Here is a 24,765-nt window from a genome sequence, read left to right as displayed (position 1 = left end):
AGCAATCAGCCCAGAGCCCGATGCGGGGCTCGAACTCCCGGACCGCGAGATCGTGACCTGGCTGAAGTCGGACGCTTAACCGACTGCGCCACCCAGGCGCCCCATATTTTCAAGACAGTGTGGCAGCGAAAGCCCGAGGGTGGTTTGGTTTATTATTGAAAAGAATGCCAGGAGTCTTGGAATCCTTTCAGACCTAGGTTGAAAACTTATGGGCAAAGTAGGTGTTCTGCGACACGGAGAGGAATTTGTGGCTGCCTAAGACTGTTCCCGGAATAGCCCACTTGTGTCTCTGCATTTATTTACTTAAGAGAAGGTCTGCTGAGGAAATGGAGTAAATTGTCAAGCTGTATTCAAGGACAGGACCGTAAATTGGTGAAATGCTTGGCAGAATGAACCCTCTTGCAGAACTTTCTTATAATAATGACCTTTTAACTTGATTTATACTTTGTGGGGAAGAAACTCGGTGTTTAGAAGCTTGCCATTCTAGCATTTGCAAAGAGAGCAGGGGACTAATTTAATATCCACGAACTGAAGATTCACTTTAGAGAAGCTTCGGGTCCATTTGTGATGTGTTCGAGTGAGTTTGCTTCGCGATTAGAGGAATAGATTTGTCCCAAATAATTGTCTTATGTGCTCCATCACCAATGCGTATTGAAACACAGCGCCTAGCTGGGGTTTCTGGCTTCTGTTTTGTTCAGCCGGAGTCAGCCAGTGAATGTCTAAAATCCAGGTGGTTGGGCGCCTGGGTGGCTTAGTCGTTAAGCATCTGACTCTTGATTTCGGCTCAGGTTATGATCTCACAGTTTGTGAGTTCAAGCCCTGCATCAGGCTCTGCACCGACAGTGAGGAGCCTGTTTGGGGTCTGTCCACACCCCCCCCCCCCCACCTTCCCCTGTTTGCTCTCTCTCTCTTAAAATAAATAAAAATAAACTTTAAAAATAAATAAATAAAATAAATCCAGGTAGTTTTCCCAGATGCTGGGAGACAGCCTCAGCTGCTTGAGAAATTAACACGTGTGTTGATCCCCAATAGAACATGAAAGATCATGGAAGCTGAGTTACTATTAAGTACAATGTATCATGATATGACTTCCCTCCAAAAACATTTGAGGGGCACCTGGGTGGCTCAGTTGGTTAAGCATCCAGCTTCCGTTCAGGTCATGATTTCACAGCTCTGTGAGTTCGAGCCCCGCCTCAGGTTCTGTGCTGACAACTTGGAACCTGGGGCTTGCTTCAGATGTGTCTCCCTCTCTCTCTGTCCCTCCCCTGCTTGTGCGCTCTCTGTCTCTCTGTCTCTTTCTCAAAATAAATAAATAAACATTAAAAACAACAACAACAAAAGCAAAAACATTTTAAACTGTATGGCATCCTGGCTATTTGCAGCAATTAATATTCATAAGACTTTTTTTTCATTTATCCTTTTCGAATGGTTTGCTTTGCCGATTTTTTAGTTAAAAGCTTATTTTCTCCTACGTTCAAACTTTTCTTTATAGATACATGTTTCTACTTTGAAAGCAAAAAGGCAATGGAGAAAAAAAATATTAGGTATAAAAATAGTTCACTTGATAGATCATTATTTTAGGGAAGAGGAGAGAGGAACTAACGTTTGTTGAGAGTGCAGTGTGAGCTTCTAGATGGCTGGTGTGCTTCCTCTTTTAGTCCTTGGATAATGGGAGAGATAGGAGGATTATCTTTACCTTCCACACAGAATGTTGCCCCTTACCACACAGTTTGAATTGGCCGAACTGGGTTTGGAACCTGGGCCCACCTGAAGTGGCATTCCATGGTTTTTCCTTGACTCCAGGAAGGGGCCAAATTCTGGAGAGCGAGGCATGTTTGTGCTGTCACTTCCTCTCAGGCGAGTAGCCACAGTGTGTCAGCTGGAGGTCCCCTGTCCCCTTTCCTTCAGTCAAGGGACTTTGCAGGTGTCTTGAGGAAGAGAATGCATCAGATGTGCAGGTGCAGTCATTCATTCATTCAGTCTACACGCAGAGGAACAGTGTGATGCTGAGCCATATTGGAGCCTGAGGCAAAACGAAAAATCAGTAATATCCATTCTGTCTTTATTTAAAATTTTGATATTTTGCTCATGATGGAATTCTTTCCATTAATTTTGATTTTTCAAAATCATGCATGAAAATACCATTTATGTTCATGCCTGAGGTTTTTTTTGGGGGGGGGCAACCCCCTGAAATTTTGCACCTGCAGCCAGTGCTCCCTTTTCCCACTCCATCCCAGCCCTGGTACATACTTTTATTTATGTGTCAGGCAATGAGCCACATGTTGCAGATTCAAGGTAAAGATATACAGAAGCTTTCAGACGATTGAGTCAGTCGTACAAATAATCACAACACAGCACGATAATTACAAGACTGTGCACAAAGTGTAATGGGGAAGGAGTAGCCATTGAGTTGGGGTCCCTGGGAAGATGGCTTGAATGAGACTTGAGGGCTGCCTGAGGGTTGGCCAGTGGTCATGTGGATGGAGGAAGGATGGATGGAGAGTGGTAGAAAATGGCAAGGCCCTTTTGTCATTGCTCTGAGCCTCAGTTTCCCTAACCTGTAACATGGAGAAAATGGCAGTGCCTACTTCATAAGGTCATTATCAGGACTGGAATGATTTTCCTGGGTTAAGTGCCTAGAATATAATTATCCTGGCACATAATATATATTTGATGATGATGATGATGATGATGATGATTTTGATGATCATTATATGCAGATATTTTAAAACGAAAGTATCTTTGAGCCACAAACACATCCTGAACTTTGCTTTGCAGACATCCACAGCAGTGATGGGAGTCCCAGCAGCAGCCACCAGAACCCCAAGAGCACAGCCAAATGGGCAGCCTCTCTGGAGAATCTGCTTGAAGACCCAGAAGGCGTGAAAAGATTTAGGGTTTGCCTTTTTCATTGTTGACCGGGATTGATACAACCCACGAAGAAGTTTAGATGTCTGTGGGGGAAACACAGGATGGTTTTTTTTGTTTTTGTTTTTTAACACTGAAAATGTTAAACACTGTTTAACACTGAGAATAAGGACTTCTCAGTTGTCATGGCCGAGATGGCTTTCCTGGATGGCCATGGACCAGAACTGAGGGGCATACACAGACTGTTTCTGGTTTTCATCTGGCTGGATGGGAACGGGTAGGGGTGATGGGGACGAGGTACCGTGCTCGCTGGCAGAATCTACAAAGAATTTCCAGCTCTGTGACACCTGGGAGGGGGTGGTCTGGGTCTCTCTGATGTGAAGGTTTGTTCCCTTGTGCATTGGGGATTCCCAGGACTCATTATTAATAGAGTGAGAGGGGTGGACAACAGCTAGAAAAGTGAGGTTGAACCCAGAGAGGAGGGTGGATGGGTGGGAAGTGTCAGTCCTGCCGACAAAGAGCTGCTCTGGCTCGCAGAAACCCCAGGTGTCAGAAGAACCGCGTGTGACTTCTGAGAATGCCCGGTGTCTGCCTGAGTCCCACCAACTCCTGTCTTTAAGTCTTGGGCCAGGTCAGGGCAAGCCCTGATGCTGTCGGTCCCTGTTTTGGTGCCGAGGGAGGGGTGACGGGCTGGTCTACTGCCATTCCCGGACACCAGGCCATTGCGAGCCCTGTCTGGATCTCACGGAGGACGCTTTCCTGCGCACAGCGGGATAACAGGGTGTACTGCTAACTCCCCAGCGTCTGCCAAACGAAAACTCACCTCCAACTTAAAATCGTTTTCATCGTGGCATTTTCAGACATGCTTAATAGGTTTTCTTTCCTTTTGTTTAAAAAAATGGGGCTGATTTTAGAGGAATGTACTTTGTTTAAACACTGTCTGGAAGGAACTAATATATCTCCCACTTTAATTTACTCTTTGGTAATTTATTGCCAGCTTAGCCTTAGTGAGTAGATTCTTGCCTCATTTTTACTCTTCCTCACAATGTCAAAGTCATTAAGTTCAAATGCATTTGAAATTCTAGCTTTAACATTAAACATGCACTTTGTTTTTCAGGATGGAGTTTTTCGCAGGGTGACTGCACCATACTCATTTGTTGAATTTTGCCAAACCAGTCCTTGGAGAGAAACACATTATTTGTTTGTTTGTTTGTTTGTTTGTTTGTTGTTAAAGTGGAATACTGCTTGATGTTGTTTCTTCTTTTTATCCACAGGAATTTTTAAAAAAGGAATTCAGTGAAGAAAATGTTTTATTTTGGCTAGCGTGTGAAGATTTTAAGAAAACACAGGATAAGAAGCAGGTATTTCTTCCAGTCTGTAATCACATTCTTGATAATTTTTTCTCTCCTTATAAAGTTCAGCTGCCTTGGGGTGCCTGGGTGGCTCAGTTAAGCGTTCGACTTTGGCTCAGGTCACGATCTCACAGTTCATGGGTTCAAACCGTGCGTCGGGCTCTGTGCTGATAGTTCAGAGCCTGGAGTCTCTTTCAGATTCTGTGTCTCCCTCTCTCTCTGCCCCTCCCCTGCTTGCGCTCTGTTTCCCTCTGTCTCTCAAAAATGAATAAACGTTAAAAAAGAATTAAAAAAAATAGTTCAGCTGCCTTGCCAATAGGCTTGGAAATTGCCTAACGAGGGGTGCCTGCCTGGGTGGCTCAGTCAGTTAAGTGTCCAACTTCAGCTCAGGTCATGATCTTAATGGTTCGTGAGTTCCAGCCCCATGTTGGGCTCTGTGCTGACAGCTCAGAGCTCGGAGCCTGGAGTCTGCTTCGGATTCTGCCTCTCTCTCTGCCCCTCCCCGACTCGAGCGCACACATGCGCACACAACATGCTCTCTCTCTCAAAAATAATAAACATTAAAAAATTGTTTAAAAAGAAAAGAAATTGCCTAAAGAAATCAGATCTATATTGGATTTGGGGAAAGACTGAAGCTTCAGATTAGGTCTCTTGGGTGGATCAAATATTAATAGTTTTAAAAAGTGTGTTAAGTTTTAAATGGAGCAGTTCAGATGGACAAATATTTAAAGCAAAAATGACAATTTATGTTGTTTCAAGTTCATCATCGCACACGATTTTTTTCTTCATGAATAAGTTACGAGGATGCTTCCCCAGAGTTTGACGTGTTGGCATTTTGTACGGATGTAGTAAAACGATAAGCAGATGTGTGGCAATAAAAGTGCTACTCGAATCAGATAGATTGTCAATTATTCAACGTATCTTTACAAAACATCCTGCCATTGGCAGGGGTCCCACAGAGAAAGTTTCTGACTGTTCTCCTGGGTATATGTGTGCTTTTTGCAGGAGGTCGCCTTTAATTCTGACGTCAGCGGATTTTCTGTCCTTGAAGGTTGAGTGCGAGGGGAGGTGGAGGAGATTATGGGGAAGGAGGCCTGTGGATCGGGTGTGTTTGTGAAGCCTGTGCCTGTGTATGTCTAAGAGGCTCCCAGCTAAATGCCTACAGGGGCTGGTGAGGAACATGCATCCGCAAGGCTTTTGGTGTGAGGCTATAGGGAGTAGTGGGGACTGGGGCCACTGTGGGCAGCCAGCATTGCCTCCAGCGGCTGCGGCTGAGTGTAGCTGACTTTGGCAGTGAGCGCTTGGGGGTCTGTGGCTCTCTGGGCTCCCCCATGCTTCGAGTTCTGCCCACCTACGTTTTCACTTGCCCACCCTTGCCCCCAGAACCCTGAGGGGCGGGCCTTTCTTCCTGAGGCCCCTTCTACCTCCTTCAGCCCGGTACTGCCTGGTTTTCCAGAGAAATTGGGCGTTCGGATTCTTATGAAACCACTCGATTCTATAAATGTTGGAACTGATTTTCAAAAGATGGAAAACCTTGCCTGCCAAACGAAACACATCCCTGGGCAGATGCAGCCTGTGGGCTACCGGTCTTGAGCCTCTGTCTCCAAAAGCCGGGCTCCACGAGGCCGGCAGCCGTTATGTGTTTGTAGACGACAACTTGGAAAGTGTTCATCATTGGTTTATTCAAAGCCTTTTCCTGACTCAGACACACTTCTCCCAAGATGGAGCAAAGGGGCCTTCTTTCCGCTGCTTTCCTCTCTGTGGGGGCAAGGATGGATGCTAAGATTTGTTCTCTTTAGCTCAAATTTCTTAGGTCAGCCTAGAAAGCCTTCCCAGGAAGGACTCTTGGCATTTGCTTCTTTCAAGCTTCTTCTTCTCCTTGGATGACTTTGTCTGAGCCTCCCGGGTGGTGAATGGCCTCTGGGGAAAAGGGAGCAGATGGTCCGGCCTGCCTTGGAAAGCTAGGATGCCACCCTGGAGGCAGAAGCACTCAGTTTCCCTTTGGCCCCATATCCAGGACAGGGCCCAGGGACCACTGTTCATAAATGCTGCACCGTGTAATTGATTTGCCCAGCCTCAGTCTAAAACCCGGGCCGACAGTCAAGCAGGCAAACAGATGATGTTCATTTTTCTGCCGTATTCTTTGTGTGTTGAGGGTGAGGGGGGCCTACAGATCAGCCAGCCCTCTCCCCTGGCCCCCCTGCCACGTTGTCCTCATCAGGAGGCTGAGATCCCCCTGCGGCTGAGCTGGGACTTGGACCAGTGTTCTGAGGTCCCCCAAGCCGCTCTGCCTGCACACCGGGCTGGTCTGTCCTTTGGTTCAGCTGAGTTGACCTGATCTTTGTGGAATGCCCGCTCAGGGCCAGGCCTTGTGAAGAGACACCCAGGGACAAGACAGATGAGCTACTTTAGGGAACAGGCATCGGTTGGTGAAGCAACTTGTTAAATAAGCCTTGCCAAGTGTGCTGAGCAGAGAGATGGGAAGTGTGGGTTCTGTGGGAGCACAGGTGGGGGTCAGTGGGGAAGGTAACACCGAAGTGGACTTTGGGGGTGGGGGTAGTGTTCCTGGAAGAGGGGCCAGCATGTGAGGAGGAAGGCCTGGCGAGAAGGGCGAAGGAAGGATGGGTGGCGGGACAGTGGTGCTTGAGGGGCAGGGTGGTTCTGCTGTGTGTGAGGCTGGGGAGGGAGGGGAGCCCACACCTGGAGAGCCTGGGGCCAAGGTGGACACTGGAAAGCCCCGGTGTCGGGTTGCACATCCACACCCTACAGACAGAGCTTCCAGAATCTGGGAGCCCCTCGCCGCACTCCCTCTCCTGGTGCCCAGCCTAAAACCCCTTGGAGGTTTAGTGTCCTTAAGCCTGGAACGTGCCTGGCGATTGGTCTGGGGCAGTGAATGCAGATGGTGTTAGGAAGGAAGGGAGGAAGGAAGGAAGAAAGGGAGGGAGGGAGGGAGGGAGGGAGAGAGGAAGCATCGGTGAGGCCCGTGTGGCTCAGTCGTCAGTCTGGGTTATCACACTGAGCCTCATGACTGGCCCCATCCTTCCAGATGTGTGGGCTGTGGTTTGGGAGGTTACACAGAAGTTGCCGAGGCTGCCCAGCTTGGTGCAGACCCAGGTCTCCGACTGCAGGGCCTGGGTATTCTCTAGTGCGTCTGGCTACAGGGGAAGTAAAACCAGGAGTCAACTCTAAATCACTAATTTTAAAAAGTGGAGGGTGGGAAGTGGGCCCAAGCGAATTTCACAAGACTTGTCACGTCTGGTCCAGCGGGGAGTCCGTGGAGGGGGTGACTCTACAGTGAGCCAAGGTGGTGGCAGGATGGATGCGGATCTTACTTTGCCTCTGTTATTTTACTTATTTTTTTTTTATTTATTTTTTATTTTTTTTCAACGTTTATTTATTTTTGGGACAGAGAGAGACAGAGCATGAATGGGGGAGGGGCCGAGAGAGAGGGAGACACAGAATCGGAAACAGGCTCCAGGCTCTGAGCCATCAGCCCAGAGCCCGACGCGGGGCTCGAACTCACGGACCGCGAGATCGTGACCTGGCTGAAGTCGGACGCTTAACCGACTGCGCCACCCAGGCGCCCCATTTTACTTATTTTTTTAACGTGTATTTATTTTGAGAGAGAGAGAGCACAAGTTGGGGCGAGGGGCAGGAGGAGAGAGAAAGAGAGGGAGGGAGAATCCCAAGCAGGCTCCACGTTCAGCCCAATGTGGGGCTTGATCTCGTGCCCCTAGGATCGTGACCTGAGCCGAAATCAAGAATCAGACGTTGAAGTGACTGAGCCGCCCACGTGCCCCTGCCCCATTATTTTAAATAGGACCCGTGCTGGCTTGTTTTTTCATGCTTTTACTAGGATTATCCAGCTAGAACTCTCCAGAGCAGTTACCAACTTATTTGGCATCTTTATTTCTTTATTTCCTTTCGATACTGTCTTCTCGTCCCTCTATCATGCAGGCTCTGTGGGTCTGAGATGGTTGTCTGTTTTCTCCCCACTGTCTCCAAGTACCCAGAGCAGCCTGGTGCAGTGTGGACTTCTGGTTCTCCCCACCCAGGTCAGCTGGCACCTGCGGACCCACCAGGGATGGGAGCCCACCCCCCTCCCCTCCCCTCACACTGCACTTACAGCCTTAGGGACGGACATGTGTTCTCAGAACTCCAAACAGTGGAACAGTGCTGTGCTCCCGCTGTCTCCCCTGGCCTGTGCTTCGCCTCCCGGCAGGCCCCTTAGATCGGGACGGTCTTGACACTGTGCATGTATGGCAGGGATGCTGGGCTTTAGGAAGTTGGGAGGGTGATGCCCCACACCCCTGCCCTCCTTGGGGTTCCTGGGGTGGTTGTACCTTTTGGGGTGTTCATACTCAGGCAGCGTTTAAAGCACTTGTCTCCCTTCCCAATGTCTTCATGGCTTGAAATTTTTCTATCAAGTGCCTCTTCCCCGTGAATTATCATGAGAGATGGGTCTGTCTTCTAAAACCAAGCAGCACTGGGGCGCCTGGGTGGCTCAGTCGGTTAAGCGTCCGACTTTGGCTCAGGTCATGATCTCACGGTCCGTGGGTTCGAGCCCCGCGTCGGGCTCTGTGCTGACTGCTCGGAGCCTGGAGCCTGTTTCGGATTCTGTATCTCCCTCTCTCTCTGACCCTCCTCTGCTCACACTCTGTGTCTTTCTCTCTCTCTCAAAAATAAATGAACATTAAAAAGAAATTAAAAAAAAAACAGGCAGCATTTATGAGTTATAAAACTTCAGGAAAAGCTCCAACCAAGTGTTCATTCTTTGGGTATCCCTGAATTCCTTCCTTCCTTCCTTCCTTCACTCATTCATTCATCTGGCAGCATGTGCATACTGGGCTTGTTCACTGTGTGACAGAGATTGAGATGGATATGGCGGTTTGCACAGATTTGTAAAAGCCATTGCTCCAAGAGCAACTTGCACTGGCAATTAAGTATAATGATACCTTGCATTTTTACAGTGTTTTAGAATTACAGAGTTATGGGGAGAGGGGTCTATGGTATTTATGATTTTTATTGTATATTATTTAACACTAAAATTTGATCCAGGGTTCAGAGTGTTTGAGCTTCTTATTTAAAGTACTAGTGAAGGTTTTTCTAAAAGGCTAAATGCCATATTCTTTATTAAAAGAGAAATTATTGGGGGCTCCTGGGTGGCTCCGTCAGTTGGGCGTCCGACTTCGGCTCAGGGCATGATCTCATGGCTCGTGAGTTTGAGCCCCGCATCAGGCTCTGTGCTGACAGCTCAGAGCCTGGAGCCTGCTTCAGATTCTGTATCTCCCTCTCTCTCTGCCCCTCCCCTGTTCATGCTCTGTCTCTCTCTTTCTCTCAAAAATAAATAAACATTAAAAAAATAAAAAAATATATTTAAAAATCCAAAAGTGGGGACGCCTGGCTGGCTCGGGCGGTTGAGCATCCGACTCTTGGTTTCAGCTCAGGTCATGGTCTCATGATTCATGGGATCAAGCCCCAAGTTGGGCTCTGAGCTGACAGCACGGAGCCTGCTTGGGATTCTCTTTCTCCCTCTCTCTCTCTCTCTCTCTCCCCTCCCCTGCTCTTGCTTGCTCTCTCTCTCTCTCAAAATAAATAAACAGACTTAAAAAGAAACTAAATAAAAATTCAAAAGTGACCCATGTTCCTTCAGGAGTAAGATGGGCTGATTCCCTTTACCCCACAGCATCCCCCCAGATTTCATTCTCCCTGTGGTTCGGGCTGTGCCTTTCAGCATGAACTTGGCTGGGTCCGGGCTGGTCTGACCGGAGCTCAGCTGCTCCCGGTGTGGTTTAGGTCTGGCGTTGGCCTGCCCTGAGCCCCTGTTCCTTCTGAGCTAACTCAGCACTTTTAGATGCTATCTACCAGCTTCCTCTTGCTATAGCTAAGCTTTCACTTACTCACATCGCTGTTGACTGTATTTTCACGGTTAAGACTATTCTTTCTTGTCTGCTGCTGAGCCGAAGGGCTCAGGTCATGATCTCACGGTTCGTGGGTTTGAGCCCTGCGTGGGGCTCTGTGCTGACAGCTCAGAGCCTACAGCCTGGAGCCTGCTTCGGGTTCTGTCCCTCCCCTCTCTGCCCCTCCCCTGTTCATGCTCTCGCTCTCTCTCTCTCTCTCTCTCTCTCTCAAAAATAAATAAACGTGAAAAACATCATAATCTCCAGTAGCCCTCTGAAACGCTTCTCAACAGTGTTGCATGGGCTCGGGCCTCTTGGTTTATCTCTGCAGCTGGAGTTCACCCAGGGCCATCCGCTTCTCACCACAGCTCCCACCCAGGCATCCCCGGGTCTTCCTCAGCCGCCACCAGCATCCCCTGGCCCCTCCCCTGCTTCGGGGACCCAGACCCTCCTCCATCCTGAGTCACTCCCTCATGCGGGTGCAGCACGGCCAGCAGTAGCTTCTTGAGACAGGGGACGTGACAGGTGGACATTTATAGATCCGGTTGAGTGAATTTTTTTCTACTTTCCCCATTCACTGATAATGTGATAGAACACAGCATTGAATTCTAGGTTGAAAGTCCCTCAGAACTTCGAAAACACTGTCCCTTTGTCTTCCGTTTTTGTCAGGAGTTAGAATTTTATATGTAACCTGTTTGGTTTCTTTTGCTTTTCTCTCCTCGGGAATAGTATAGGCTCTTTTCATCACTGATATTCTTTTTTTTTTTTTTTTTAAGATTTTATTTTTAAGTAATCTCCACACCCAACGTGGGGCTCAAACTCAGAACCCTGAAATCAAGAGTCACGTGCTCCACCAACTGAGCCAGTCAGGCACTCCCGTCACCAATATCCTAAAACTGTACAGTCAGAGGCTTGGGGGTGGGGTGGGGTGGGGTTCCTTTACCGTGTGGGTACTTGGTGGAGCCTTTTAATCTGGCAGTGTGCCGTTCTGGGGAATGCCGTGTTATTATGTTTATCGTTACCTTTTGTGACTCCTTTCCCTCCACTTTCTTTGGCCTCTTTCCCGATGATGGTTCTCCCCCGCCTGGACTGAGCCCTTCATTTTATCTTTTTTCCCCCTCCTATTTTTTTTTTTTTTTTTTTAATCTCTTTGGCTCTTTGTTCCTACTTCTCTTTTGGAGATTTCAACTTCATTTCCACATCCTTCTGTAGAATTTTTTTTCTACTTTTATTTTCTCTAGACTGGGGCCCCATAGTCTCTTCCTGGTGGCCACAAGCCTGATATGCTTACAAACCATATGTATCTCCAATGCATTGGGTTGGGACGATTTTGCTGGTAGGTCTATGGTAGAATGCCATTTAACTGTTTGGTGTCTCATCTTTGTCCTCTTCATGCCTCTGTTCTGCAGCTTTCCTGAGTCAATATTTTTCTTTCTTCCTCCCTCCTTCCCTTCCTTCCTTCCTTCCTTCCTTCCTTCCTTCCTTCCTTCCTTCCTTCTTTCCAGTAGGTTCCATGCTGGATGTGGAGCCCAGTGGGGGGGGCTTGAACATACAACCCTGAGATCAAGACCTGAGCTGATATCAAGGGTCAGACACTCAACTGACTAAGCCACCCAGGCAACCCCCCCCAACCCCCACCCACCCTGCATCAATTTCTGTAGAGGAGAAAAGTCTAGCCTCCCATGGAGAAGGGACGGGGATAACAGCTCAGGGTTGGGGGCTCAGAGACTTGGGAGTTTAGTGGCTTCTTTCTGCTGTCCTCCTCATCCCTCCCGTCTGGGTTACCTGATGCCCCGAGTTCCTGCCATTTTCAGACCTTCCTTGCCGGCACTCCCTCCCCATGCCTGCAGGTAAAGATTTGTTCTTGTTGCTTTCTGCAGAGTCATCTGCTGTCCCTCCAACTGCTTTCCATTTCCTGAGCCAGTTCTCGGAAATATTCTCGAATCATCTGCTTGATATTTTCTTCGCCTCATTCTTTGTCTGAAGCTGCTATGACTGAAGGTAGTGGCTCGACCCTTTATTTCTCTCGGGTGGCCTCTCCCATTGTCTGCATCTCTGGCAGAGCAGCGGGAGTGGAGAATGGGCCAGGTGGATATGTGCATGAGGCAGAGTGAATAGATCTTGGTGACAGGTGTTGGGGACCGTGGGTCCCAGCTTCTGGGAATAGAGACTACAGGACCCGCTGGCCAGGATGGGCCACTTCATTCCTTGCTGTTAAGCTGGAGGTGTCTGTGGGACATCCAGCCCCACGTTTCTAGAGATCAGTTGGCTCTATATGGTTAGTAGGTTGAGGGGAGAGGGTGGGCTGAAATCTTGGGAGAGCATGTGGTTAGGAAAGCAGTCTTCCTAGGGCAGAAGTCGGGAGCCCTGGAATTTATGGGGGAACAGAGAGACAGGAGCCTGCAAAGGAGACAGATAGAAACAGGAAGGTGTTAGAGGATCCCAAGAGGGTGGCCAGAGGCCAGAGAGCGAACCAGAAGAAGGTCTGAGGGGCTTAGGCACTGGTGCGCATCAGTGAGCTGCTGGGAGGCCCAGCTGGCAGGTGGGAGGAAGCCAGGCTGAGTGGGTTGAGGAGGGAGGGGCGGCACAGAGAAAATGGAGACACAAAATGCACGCTCTTCCTTGGAGATGTTTCAACCAGAAGTCATGAGTGGGGAAGTCATCGACTCCAGGGGCACGTGGAGTAGAAGGAGGTTTTGTTTTATTTTCCCAATGGAAAAAGTTTCAGCTCACTTAATGGATGAGGACGAGGAGCCAGACCATACGAAGCAACAATCTTCTGAGCTTCGCAGTGCTCCTGCCTTGTCCTTCTTCTGGGTAGATTTCTGGGGCTGACGTTAAAGCGAACTTGCTTCTCCTAACCATGCATTTGTGGGGAGTGGCGTTTGACTGCTGACTTCTGCCCGAGCACTGTTATGGCTGACGCATTGCCAGGCAGGAAGAAGGGCCCCAGACTCTCGGAGAAGCTCCTGTGAGTGTAGACGTGCCCACAAGCAGTCCTCAGGTTGATGCCAGGAGTCATCACAGGGGCCCAGGTGGGGCAGGGCCAGATGCTGGGCAGGGGTGCTGTCTGCAGGGCAGGTGCTGTGGCAGAGGCCATAAAGGCTGGAGAAGAGAAGCTGGCCATCACAGCCAGAGCCGTAGGCCCGGGCAGCTCCCCAGGGGTGGATGTTCTGTTCTTGTTCCAGCAGGAGCTAGGATAGGGTTAACAAAGCTATGGAACATCTACCAGAATAACTCGAGAGACCTGGTTCTTCTTTTTTGTTAAGATTCTCAGCATGGACACCAGGCCTTCCCGTGACTGGCTTGTGGTCTGCAGTCTGAGGGTTTCCCTTTTCAGTCACGCTTCCTATCCTGGCCCAGATAAGCTCTGCTACTGCAGCCGGTCCCTGTATGTGTTCAGTCAGAGGTGGGGGCAGCCATGGGCCGGGTCAGCCCTGGGCTGGGTGCCTTGGGGACCCCACACCGTTCCCAGACAGACTCAGGAGGGGTGGCTGGGGACCTCAGGGTGGTGCTGAGCCACCCAGAGGCTTGGATACCTACAGGCCCCCCAACCCACCTCCTCTCCCAATTCCACCACCTCTCCCACCCCCCGCCCCTCCAAGCCTCAGGCTACTCATTGCACTTCTCCTTTGCAGAAGACCCAGGATAGCCTGGACTCATCTGGAAAACGTGTGTGTGTATGTGTGTGAATGTTCAAGGGGGAGGGGAGACCCAAAGAGATTTCTATTTCCAGAGCTCTGCACGGAGTTCACCAGACTAGCTGAAATTTCGTGTACTTTCGCAAAGTATTGTTCAAGCAGGAAGTGGTTTTCCAAGAATGTTCCTCCCTGACAGAGTGTGGGGTGGGAGTGAGGCTCACGACTTTGTGGAGTGGGGGGTCTTTGAAAGGCAAGCAACTCCAAAGTGCTGCCCTATCTGCGTCTCTGATCATCTCCAGTCCTGTCCCTCGGAATAGCCATGGTTAACTTAAGCTGCATCATTGCGTTTGGCATCAATTAATTGTTCACAGTAATAGTTGATCGAGAAATGACACCATGGCCTTGGGCGTTAGCCCCCACATGGGTAGTCTTCTTGCATATACGGTCCAGACTTTCTTTCTGGAGGACAGGATGGTCAGGCCTCGGCCCCATGGCGTCTTTTGTCAACTAGTGCCTGGAACCAAAATAGGTTACAGAACTGCCTTCCCCCTCCTTTCAAGCACCAGGCAGTGAAGCCTTCTGGTGGTTTCTATAAGGCCAAAGGTTTCCAGAGCCTGGGCTTTCTGAGCCAAGCTCTGCAGCCTATGTGGGATCCCAGATGGGCTCTCTGGAGAGAATGGCAGCTTTTTAGGCCCCACGAAGCCTCCGTGGCCCCTCCTCCCCCGCCCCCATCATGGCTCCGTGGCTGCATGTCCGAAGCATTTGTTTCCAGCTCTGGGGGATGAAGTACTAGTCAGGCTGTAATGTTCAGAGAACCAACCCCCATCTTTGCTGCCAGCGAGGTGCCTCCTTTCTTTGGGAGAAAATAGAACCCTCCGGGGACGCCCTGCTGTTTTCAAGACAGAGCACTTACCGTGAGTGTTTTTGTTTGCTCCAGCCACGTAGGTTTTCATTGCAACGTGAGTGCCGATGGGTGCCCCTCGTCCAGCTGTGCTCACAAGCCTTTTAAGGGCCTGCATCTACTTAGGACTGATGCTTTCCAGCGAGACTGCTCTCAGTGTGAGCAGCGAGCATTCTCCCCTTTGCTTATGCCCACATCCCAGTACCAAAGAATCCGTGTCCTGGAATGTGACAGACTGTATACCTGGAGGGGGTGATGTATCTCACCAGGCGTGGAATTGGGGGGATGCAAGGCTTTGGAGCCAAATAGCCCCCAGTCTCCCTGCAGGCTCCTCAAATAAGCCACATAACCTCTCCTCTGTGTGAATAAGCCACATAACCTCTCCTCTGTGTCCTCATCACGGAAGTGGCTCCAACAGGAAGTGACACTCTGCTGGATGCTCAGGGATGTAAAACCCCTAGCATGTGTCTGGGGCATAGTAGGTGCTAGATAACCGATTGGGAATCTGTGTGCATGGTTTAACTTGCTTTTAAATTGTGGTGAAATACCCACAGCATAAATCTTACCACTTAATCGCTTTTTAGGGCTCTCGTTTTTGCTGTTTTAATCATCTTAAAGTATACCATTCAGCAGCATTAAGTACATTCTCAATGTGGTAGAGCCGTCACCACCATCCAGTTCCAGAACTTTTTTATCACCCTAAAGAGAAACCTCTTACCCATTTGCAGTCACTTCCCATCTCCCCCTTCCCCCAGCCCTGGACAACCACTCATCTTTCTGTCCCTATGGATTTGCCTGTTCTGGCTATTTAATACACATGGAACCGTGTAGTATATGGCCTTTAGTCACTGGCTTCTTTCACTCGGCATAATGTTTCCAAGGTTATTCCGTGCTGTATCCTGTATCAGAACTTCATTTCTTTTTATGATTGAACAATATATGAATGATTGAGTCCTTAATTTGGAGACTTCACAGGACGGTCCTGAATGGTGTAGAATTGTCATTCACTCTGGGCCAGGATTCTTTCTGTCTTCATTTCCGAATGGATAGTGTAGCAATTTCCGGACAGGAGGTGTGGGTACAGATGCATGGAAGGAGGGAGGGAAGGGGCTAGGCCAAGCATGAGCCCTCCCAGGTAGAGCTTAGCTCCGAGGCAGCAGCCAGAGCCCCCAGGGGCTACGAAGCTGCTTCTCTTGCAGCAACGGCAACTTCTGGGCCTGGCCAGAGTAGAGAACCGGGCTCAGGTGGGAAGGGCTGGGCTCTCAGATAACAGGCTCCCTGTGTCTCCTCCAGATGCAGGAAAAGGCAAAAGAGATCTACATGACCTTTCTGTCCAGTAAGGCCTCATCGCAAGTCAACGTCGAGGGGCAGTCCCGGCTCAATGAGAAGATACTGGAAGAACCACACCCACTGATGTTCCAGAAACTCCAGGACCAGGTAACCTAACTTTCCTACCTGCATCTTGATTTGACATTTATTCCCAGGCTGGAAGAGTTCAGTTAAAACTAAATGTTAGACACCCCAGAAGCTGCCCTCTCCAGCTGGGTAAACTGAGGCACACTGAAGGGCCATGGTCAGTGAACGAGAGGGGGCTAGAATGCCAGGCTCAGAATCTGATCCGTAGGAACCTCCCTCGGGCCTGCTTATTTTTGGTCTACACACAGTTTGAACCAACAGGGTTATCTGTCTTCTCAACCCAGATTAGAAGGGAGGTTGAGCTATCTGAGGAGCCCACACTGAGGAAGCAGCATGTAACTGCTGAAGGTAGGAACAGACAGAAAAATCTAGAAAGCAACACTCAAAGCGGTAGAGGACCTGAGGCTGTTTTTATGCAAATATCTACACATTGCCGCCTATTTCTGGTGGCCCAAGACCATAAGCTAGTTCATAATGAGTTATAATGAAAAGGTTAATGTTTGGCATGTTATTCCATTTAAAGCAGGAAAAATTGAGTTTAAAAAATGGACCTCTGAGGGCTAAATTAGTTTTCTGGCAAGCTTTTTTTTTATGAGATACGCCAGTGGTAATAGGAAAAGGGATGAAAATACACTCTGGAGATTTCTTAGACGGGAATTTGCAGATGTGACTATTCAGAGGGTGCTCTGTTCTTATAAAATGTTATCTGCACACTTGTAGATGATGGAATGCGGACGAATATCCAACTTCTGCTGACCCTAGCCTTACTGAGGGGGCGAAGGCCTTCCTTGGCACACAGTTGGAAATTAGCTTTTAGCTTAATTCAGCAGCCCTCAAAGGTGAGCAAGCCCATCTGGAGGGCTTGCTAAAACAGACCCTGGGCCCCACCCCCAGAGGTAATCTTCAACTTTCGTGGTTCCCAGGTGGCCTGAGACTTTGCCTTCCTAACAAGGTCTCTGATGCTCCAGGTCCTGGGACTGCAATCTAAGAACCGTGCAATGCATTGGTTGGCCCTTTTTTGATCGCCTGGAGTGTGCACAAGCCCAGAGCATGTCCCAACACCCAGGACGCCCCATCTTTCCTCAGCATCAGATTAGGAAACAAGTATACAGGTAGAAAATACAAATATGACAAGTGGTTTGACAATGTTTTCCAACCGACACAGTGGCAGGTGCAAATTCCGCGTGAGTCCTGAATCAAATTTTGGCATTGAAGGAATTCCAGTGAGTGTGGGAGCCATGCTGAGGGCTTCCTGGAGGTGGTGGTTTGGAACCAATGGGAAGGATGCCACGGACATGGATTTATGGAGGGAAAGGAAGCAGAGTATATAGTGAAAAGGCAATTTGTGGCTGTAGCCGTCTAAGGATATCTATCCTACCTGGACCTCAGAGTCTTTTAAAGCTCCCTAGGGTACTTTAAAGTACAGCTAAAGGGGCGCCTGAGTGGCTCAGTCGGTTGAGCACCCGACTCTTGCTTTTGGCTCGGGTCATGATCTCACGGTTGATGAGTTCAAGCCTCGAATTGGGCTCCGTGCTTACAGAGCCTGCTTGGGATTCTCTCACCCTCTCTCTCTCTGCCCTGCCCGTGCCTGCACTTTCTTTCTCTCTCTCTCAAAATAAATAAATAAACCTTAAAGTACAGCCAGGGTTGAGAACCTGTGCTGAACGCCCCATGTTCTAGGTATTGTCAGTACTAACGGTATCTACTGTTCAGGGGTGCCTGTCAGTGCCTGATGCCCACTTGGCATGTATTCTCTCGTTAATCTCCAGTGAGTATTATTATTATTCCCATTTTGATGATGCGAAAAGCGACGTTCAGGGAGACTGAGTGGTTTGTTATTCCAAAGTCACGCAGGTAGCAGGAAGTGCTGGAGGCCAGATTCATTCTGGTCCACCTGCCTTCAAAGACCGCACTCTCTGTGGTGGGCTCACAGCCTGGAGGGCTCTCCCAGCTCCTCAAAGCCCCAACAGACCAACTGATGCAGACAGATTGGAGGCTGTGTGAATAGACAATCCCATTTCCTGGGACTGCAGGAACCAAGGTAGCAGTGAGGAATGCACCAGGCTGACGTCCCTCCACACGGTGGGACCTCGGGCTCCCAAGGACCCAGACCTGCTACAGTTAGGTCTGCAGCACGTCTCAAAATGGGGCTGGGCCTCTGCGAATCAGGCATACGTGGGGAGGAGCCACAGGGACAGAGGCAGATTTTTTTTTTTAAGTGACAAAAATATGGTTTTTTTTTTTATTTTTTTTTTCAACATTTATTTATTTTTGGGACAGAGAGAGACACAGCATGAACGGGGGAGGGGCAGAGAGAGAGGGAGACACAGAATCGGAAACAGGCTCCAGGCTCTGAGCCATCAGCCCAGAGCCCGACGCGGGGCTCAAACTCACGGACCGCGAGATCGTGACCTGGCTGAAGTCGGACGCTTAACCGACTGCGCCACCCAGGCGCCCCGACAAAAATATGTTTTAAGGTTACTTTTATTTACTTAACTATAAAAGGCATTCATGCTTAACCAAAGAAGCTTGGGAAATCAAAATATAAAGATGAAAAAAATTCATAATTCCATACCTGGAAAAAAACCCACAAATAACATTTGATCTCTAGATTTTTCCCTCCTTTTCTTTCCTATAAGTACGCACATGCACGTGCATGTAACTGTTGTGCCACAATGCAGTTCAGAGTTCTTAATGTAAAGGAAGTATTTTTGTACGCTGTTGTTAAAATTCTTTTATTTGAGGGGCGTCTGGGTGGCTCAGTTGGTTAAGCGTCTCACTTCGGCTCAGGTCATGATCTCTCAGTCTGTGAGTTCGAGCCCCGCGTCGGGCTCCGTGCTGATGGCTCAGAGCCTGGATCCTGCTTTGGATTCTGTGTCTCCCTCTCTCTCTGCCCCTCCCCCACTCATGCTCACTCATGCACTCTCTCTCTCTCTCTCAAAAATAAACATTAAAAAAATTTTATTTATTTGAGGGGCGCCTGGGTGGCGCAGTCGGTTAAGCGTCCGACTTCAGCCAGGTCACGATCTCACGGTCCGTGAGTTCAAGCCCCGCATCGGGCTCTGGGCTGATGGCTCAGAGCCTGGAGCCTGTTTCCGATTCTGTGTCTCCCTCTCTCTCTGCCCCTCCTCCGTTCATGCTCTGTCTCTCTCTGTCCCAAAAATAAATAAACGTTGAAAAAAAAAATTAAAAAAAAATTTTTATTTATTTGAGAGGGAGAAAGAGGCATTAACTATCTTCCAAAGGTACAACGGGGTGAAAACAAAGTATTTGGACTCTGAGCTGATTCCACAGTGAGTCCCTGGGAAGGGCTTTGGGTTCTGTTTCACTTCAGAAAACTGCCTCTCAGGGGCCTTGCTGGTAACCCTCAACATGTGTGCTCAGCATGGCCTGTGGTTCTCTGCTCCTAGAAGGCCCCCAGGAAGGCCCTGTTTTTCCGAGTGAAGGAGTTGGAAGCTGGGAGGAGCGCATTCAGAACCACAAGATTTCACCTAACTTAACCCCCCCGTCCCCTCAGCGGCTCTGGCTTCCTTCCACGCTGTTGGCTTCATTGCAGTGCCGTCTGAGCAGCCTGCCTCGTGCCCCCGGGCACCCCGTTCACCAGGAAGACTCCAGGGAACCTCAGCCCCTTGTCACGGCAGCAGCACTCCAGCCCTGGAGGTGCTGATAGGGCAGCGTGGGCTTTAGGGTGCAGCTGGAACCTGGAAGGGGGGCAAATCCTCCCTGAGCAGACCTGACATCCGTGCATCTTCTCGGGTCTTCATTCAAGTCCTATTTACTCTTGGTTTACACATAGTTCTAGCGGGCTCTGGTCCTCAGGTCACAGCGGATTGGACAGCAAGAGGTGACAGCTGACAGGCAGGGAGGAGACAGAAAAGCGAAAGTCAGCATAAAACCACAGCACAGCGATATCTGGAGCCACCACGCGCGGGGGCCCTCAGCCCCACGCACCGCCCTGGGGGCATCCCTGTGCTACCATGAGTGATCCTGATACCCCAGAGCGTCAGGCAAAACTTAAATTGTGGTCAGCGTATTCTGTGAAGAACGGGTTAGACATTTTAATATCTTAAGTTTGAGATCTTAAGAGAAGTTTGAGGCATAAAACTCTGTTACTCTGAGGGGCGCGTGGGTGGCTCAAGCAGTTGAATGTCCAGCTTCGGCTTAGGTCATGATCTCGAGATTTGTGGTTTCGAGCCCCACATCGTGCTCCGTGCTGGCACTGCAGAGCCTGCTTGGGATTCTCTCCCTCTGTCTTTTTCTCTACCCTCCCCCACTTGCTCGCGAACGTGCTCTCTCTCTCTCTCTCTTTCTCAAATAATTAAACTTTAAACAATTACTTTGAAAACCTATGGAAGTGGAGAGATCCTTCTCTGATTTATTTTATTTATTTTCAATGTTTATTAATTTATTTAAAAAAAAAATTTTTTTTTTCAACGTTTATTTATTTTTGGGACAGAGAGAGACAAAGCATGAACGGGGGAGGGGCAGAGAGAGAGGGAGACACAGAATCGGAAACAGGCTCCAGGCTCTGAGCCATCAGCCCAGAGCCCGACGCGGGGCTCGAACTCACGGACCGCGAGATCGTGACCTGGCTGAAGTCGGACGCTTAACCGACTGCGCCACCCAGGCGCCCCATATTAATTTATTTTTTGAGAGAGAGAGCAAACCAGGGAGGGGCAGAGGGAGAGAGAAATCCCAAGCAGACTCCATGCTGTCAGCGAGGAGCCTGACATGGGGCTCAAACTCACAGACTGTGAGATCATGACCTGAGCTGGAACCAGGAGTCGGACATTAAACCTCCTGAGCCACCCAGGTGCCCCTCCTTCTCTGATTTAACTCAGTTCTGCAAACATGGCCCAGTCGTGTACTCAGCACATGCTGGTAAGGCCAGGAGAGATGGGGGTAGTTCTGTGGCTGTTTCCTTGGAACCTCAGCCTAGAATCAAAGGCTGCTGTTGGACAAATTTAAGTTGTGGGAAGCAGGAAGGAGGAGGCGACCTTACAAAGAGTTGGTTTTTTTCAATGAAGTGCTATTTCCTGCAGTGTCTTTTTTTTTTTTTTTTTTTTCTTTTAAAAATGCACTACTAGCAGGTCTATTTCAGTCTATTTCAGTTGTGGTTGGTTTGCTGGTTATTTGTTCTTTCCTTCACTCTCTTACGCTACAATATTGAGGGAGAGCCCCGCTATGTGCCGGGCACCGTGTTAGGAACTGTGTGTGCAGCAAGGAAATCGGCATCCGTCTGACCGTGAAGACAGAGGAGAACAGGTGCTATGAAGGAAAGACTACAGGTGATGGGCTAAGAGTGACTGGGAGCTAGTGGTCAGGGAGGGCTCCCTGAAGAGGTGACTGAGACCTGAGTGGTCAGGGGAAGACAGGTGAAAAGGCGGCAGGACCTTCCAAGGAGAGGCAACAGCAAGTACAAAGGCCCTGGGGTGGGGATCCACTGGGTGTGTTGGAGGAGGTCAGTGTGGCTGGAAGTAAGTCAGGAGCGACTGGCAGGGGTTAGGCCCCGAGGCTGCGGTAACCAGTTTACTCCCAAGGATTTTGAATGGTAACTATTTATTTATTTATTTATTAAAAAAAATTATTTACAAAATTTTTTAAGTTTAATCATTTTTGGAGAGAGAGAGAGAGAGACAGAGTGTGAGCAGGGGAGGGGCAGAGAGGGAGAGGGAGACACAGAATGTGAAGCAGGCTCCAGGCTCCGAGCTGTTAGGACAGAGCCCGATGCAGGACTCAAACCCACAAACTGTGAGATCATGACCTGAGCTGATCGGATGCTTAACTGACTGAACCACCCAGGCACCCCTCAAAAAAAATTTTTTTATGTTTATTTATTTTTGAGAGAGAGAGAGAGAGACAGACAGACAGGCAGAGCATGAGCCCAGGGAGGGGAAGAGGGAGAGGGAGAGGGAGACACAGAGTCCGAAGCAGGCTCCAGGCTCTTAGCCGTCAGTACAGAGCCTGACATGGGGCTCGAACCCACAAACTGTGAGATCATGAACTGAGCCAAAGTTGAAGGCTTAACCAACTGAGCCAACCATTCAAGCTGCCTCTTGAACGGTCACTATTTATGGAATGTGCCAGTTAGGCTAATAAGATTTGGGCCTCTTAAAAGCTGGGCACCTTGGCCGTGATCCCCGGCTCCAGCTGTACCCGTCCCTCACCAGCCCGTGCAAGAGAGTGATGGTACCTCGGTGCAGGGCCATCTCTACCAGCTGTGAACCTGCAGCCTCCTCACCGAGGCTCATCATCTGTACCTCGATGGCCTGACACCTGCCGTCTTCCCCTCCCCCACTGCCCATCGCTTCCTGGGAGCTGAGCTCAGATTTACTGTCATTGTCACTGTATGTTGGGTTAGCCAGGATGGGGAAGGGGGAGCTCATGTTCCAGTCTGGCCTCCATCTGGCCCCCGGTGAGTCCCTTTCTTAGTGTGGCCTCTGTGTCCTCATCTGTAACACGGGGTTTTGGCAAGCTCTGTTCCCTCTCGGAGCTGCACAGCGAAGCAGTCTACAAACCTTCAATGTCCATAAACCTTTTTAACCTGATGTTAAAAAGTGGCTGCCGGGGCGCCTGGGTGGCGCAGTCGGTTAAGCGTCCGACTTCAGCCAGGTCACGATCTCGCGGTCCGTGAGTTCGAGCCCCGCGTCAGGCTCTGGACTGATGGCTCGGAGCCTGGAGCCTGTTTCCGATTCTGTGTCTCCCTCTCTCTCTGCCCCTTCCCCGTTCATGCTCTGTCTCTCTCTGTCCCAAAAATAAATAAACGTTGAAAAAAAGTTTAAAAAAAAAAAAAAAAAAAAAGTGGCTGCCTGCTAGGCACCACCTGATTTCCTTAGACCTGATTTCGCCCGCCTTTTCTTCGACTATAGAATTTAGTAGCTGTGAAACATTGGGCAAGATGCAATCCCTCTGTATGCCTCAGTTTCCTCATTTGTTTTGAGACAGAGGTTATGATAAGGCAGTTGTGAGGATGAAACGCAGTCGTATCCATGAAGTGCTTACTTAGTGCTTACTTACTCCGTAAGTTATTAACTGCGTGTGTCCTTTAGAACGTCACATGAAGATAACTTTAATTTCAGGCAGTTCTTTTTTTTTTTTTTTTTTAAGTTTATTTATTTATTTATTTAGAGAGAGAGAGAGAGCGCGCGCACATGGGAGCAACAGAGAGAGGGAGAGAGAATCCCAAGCAGGCTCCACACAGTCAGCACGGAGCCCGACGTGGGGCTCAAACTCACAAACCATGAGATCATGACCTGGGCCGAAACCAAGAGCTGGACACTTACCCGACTGAGCCACCCAGACGCCTCTAATTTCATGCAGTTGTTCTTAACTGGGGATGATTTTGCCCCCTAGGGATACTGGGTAGTGTGTGGAGACCTTTCTGGGTGTCACAACTGGGGTGGGGGCTCCATTGGCACCTAGTGGGTAGAGGCCAGGATGCTGCTAAATATGGCGCACAGGACAGCCCCACACAGGACACAGAGTTCTCTGGCCCAGGATATCAGTGGTGCCGAGGTGGAAAAATCCTGATATAATGTGACTTCCAGAACCATAGCAGAGTTCACGCAACCTTCCCCTCAACGTGCCGCAGGTCCCCAACTAAAAAGCAGCAAATAATGTATATGTCTGGTTTCCACACTGGAATTCTGGGAAAACATTAAGTTTACACAGTTTACACAGTGCTTTCGTGGGTACCTCTCATTTGACCCTGGAGGAGTCTTGGGGAAGGTGGCACCCGGCACCTCAGTTTACCAGTGAGAGAGTTTGCTCCGTGGGAAGGTGATGTGACTAGCCTGAGGTCACAGTGCTGGGAGAGGGGGAAACAGCTTGGGCTCAGGGCTTCTGGCTCAGCCGGACTCTTCCCACCTCCCCATCACCCCATGGGAACCCGCCTCGCGCAAAGCAGTGGTATTTGTTCTTAGCTCCTCCTGGTCGGGGCCGCCATTTTCCTTTCACACTTGCTTTACAGCGACACTGCCTTTGGCATTGAAAGACCTGCCAGGGCTCTCACCTTCTCCATTCCCACTTTGTCTCCCTGGCTCAGTTGTGCTCTTTTGCACCTCCAGCCTGGCTGATTCTAGAACCTCCCTGTCAGTTACTCAGGTACCGAGAGCCAGTTAGAACATGAAGGGATCCAACCGGTCACAGCAGCCTAGCGAGCGTATCTCTGTACAAGAAATGACAACGTCCGTCTGTGCTGGCCTTGTCAGCTCAGTGGGCTGGACGCATGTGTCCTGCTCGCCCGCAGGGCTAGGAACTCCAGGGAGCAAGGCCGGCCCAGGGTCCCACTGAGCCAGCACTAGCCGTGAGCATACCCTGTTACCGTGTCCCTCATGATGCTGAGCAGGTTAATCTTAAAAATTATTTTTAACTGTTAAATAACTGCATGTTCACTGCTGAGAAGAAAAGAAAATTCACGTAACCCAGAGGGTCTGAAGTAAGAAGCTAAAACCCCCCAGGGCATGCCTTCCCTCTCACTCCCTGGTGGGAACTCTCGTATGTTTCGGATCCTTCCAGACCCTTCCCCGAACGTGTAAGAATGGAACGCTTTGAAATCTGCTCAGTGACTTGAGATTGCGCCATGTCAGTGATTTAAAACAAAACTCTGCTCCTGTAAGTTTCTCAGCGCCATCTTATTTATATACCTGTCTTGCTCTGAAGCCTCTTGTTTGAATTCCACAGAAGAG

At 49.4% G+C, this 24,765-nt stretch overlaps 1 protein-coding gene across 4 annotated transcripts in view; it reads left to right on the top strand.

Moving 5' to 3' along the window:
- Positions 1-24,765, top strand: part of RGS10 (regulator of G protein signaling 10) — a 43,129-nt gene that overhangs the window by 10,516 nt on the left and 7,848 nt on the right. For 3 of the 4 annotated variants that reach the window (XM_045439119.1, XM_045439120.1, XM_045439122.1), the window contains exons 2-4: positions 2,779-2,897; positions 4,143-4,229; positions 15,956-16,099. In XM_045439119.1, coding sequence (XP_045295075.1) covers positions 2,779-2,897; positions 4,143-4,229; positions 15,956-16,099 — 350 coding nt within the window. Of the gene's footprint in view, positions 1-2,778; positions 2,898-4,142; positions 4,230-15,955; positions 16,100-21,249; positions 21,367-24,765 lie in introns of all 4 variants that reach the window. The other variant, XM_045439121.1, reaches the window with a different exon arrangement.

This window comes from Leopardus geoffroyi, chromosome D2, assembly GCF_018350155.1.
Source record: "Leopardus geoffroyi isolate Oge1 chromosome D2, O.geoffroyi_Oge1_pat1.0, whole genome shotgun sequence".
NCBI lineage: Eukaryota > Metazoa > Chordata > Mammalia > Carnivora > Felidae > Leopardus > Leopardus geoffroyi.
Note: the sequence above shows the minus strand (reverse complement) of the source record. Positions and strands in the feature narration are given on the sequence as shown.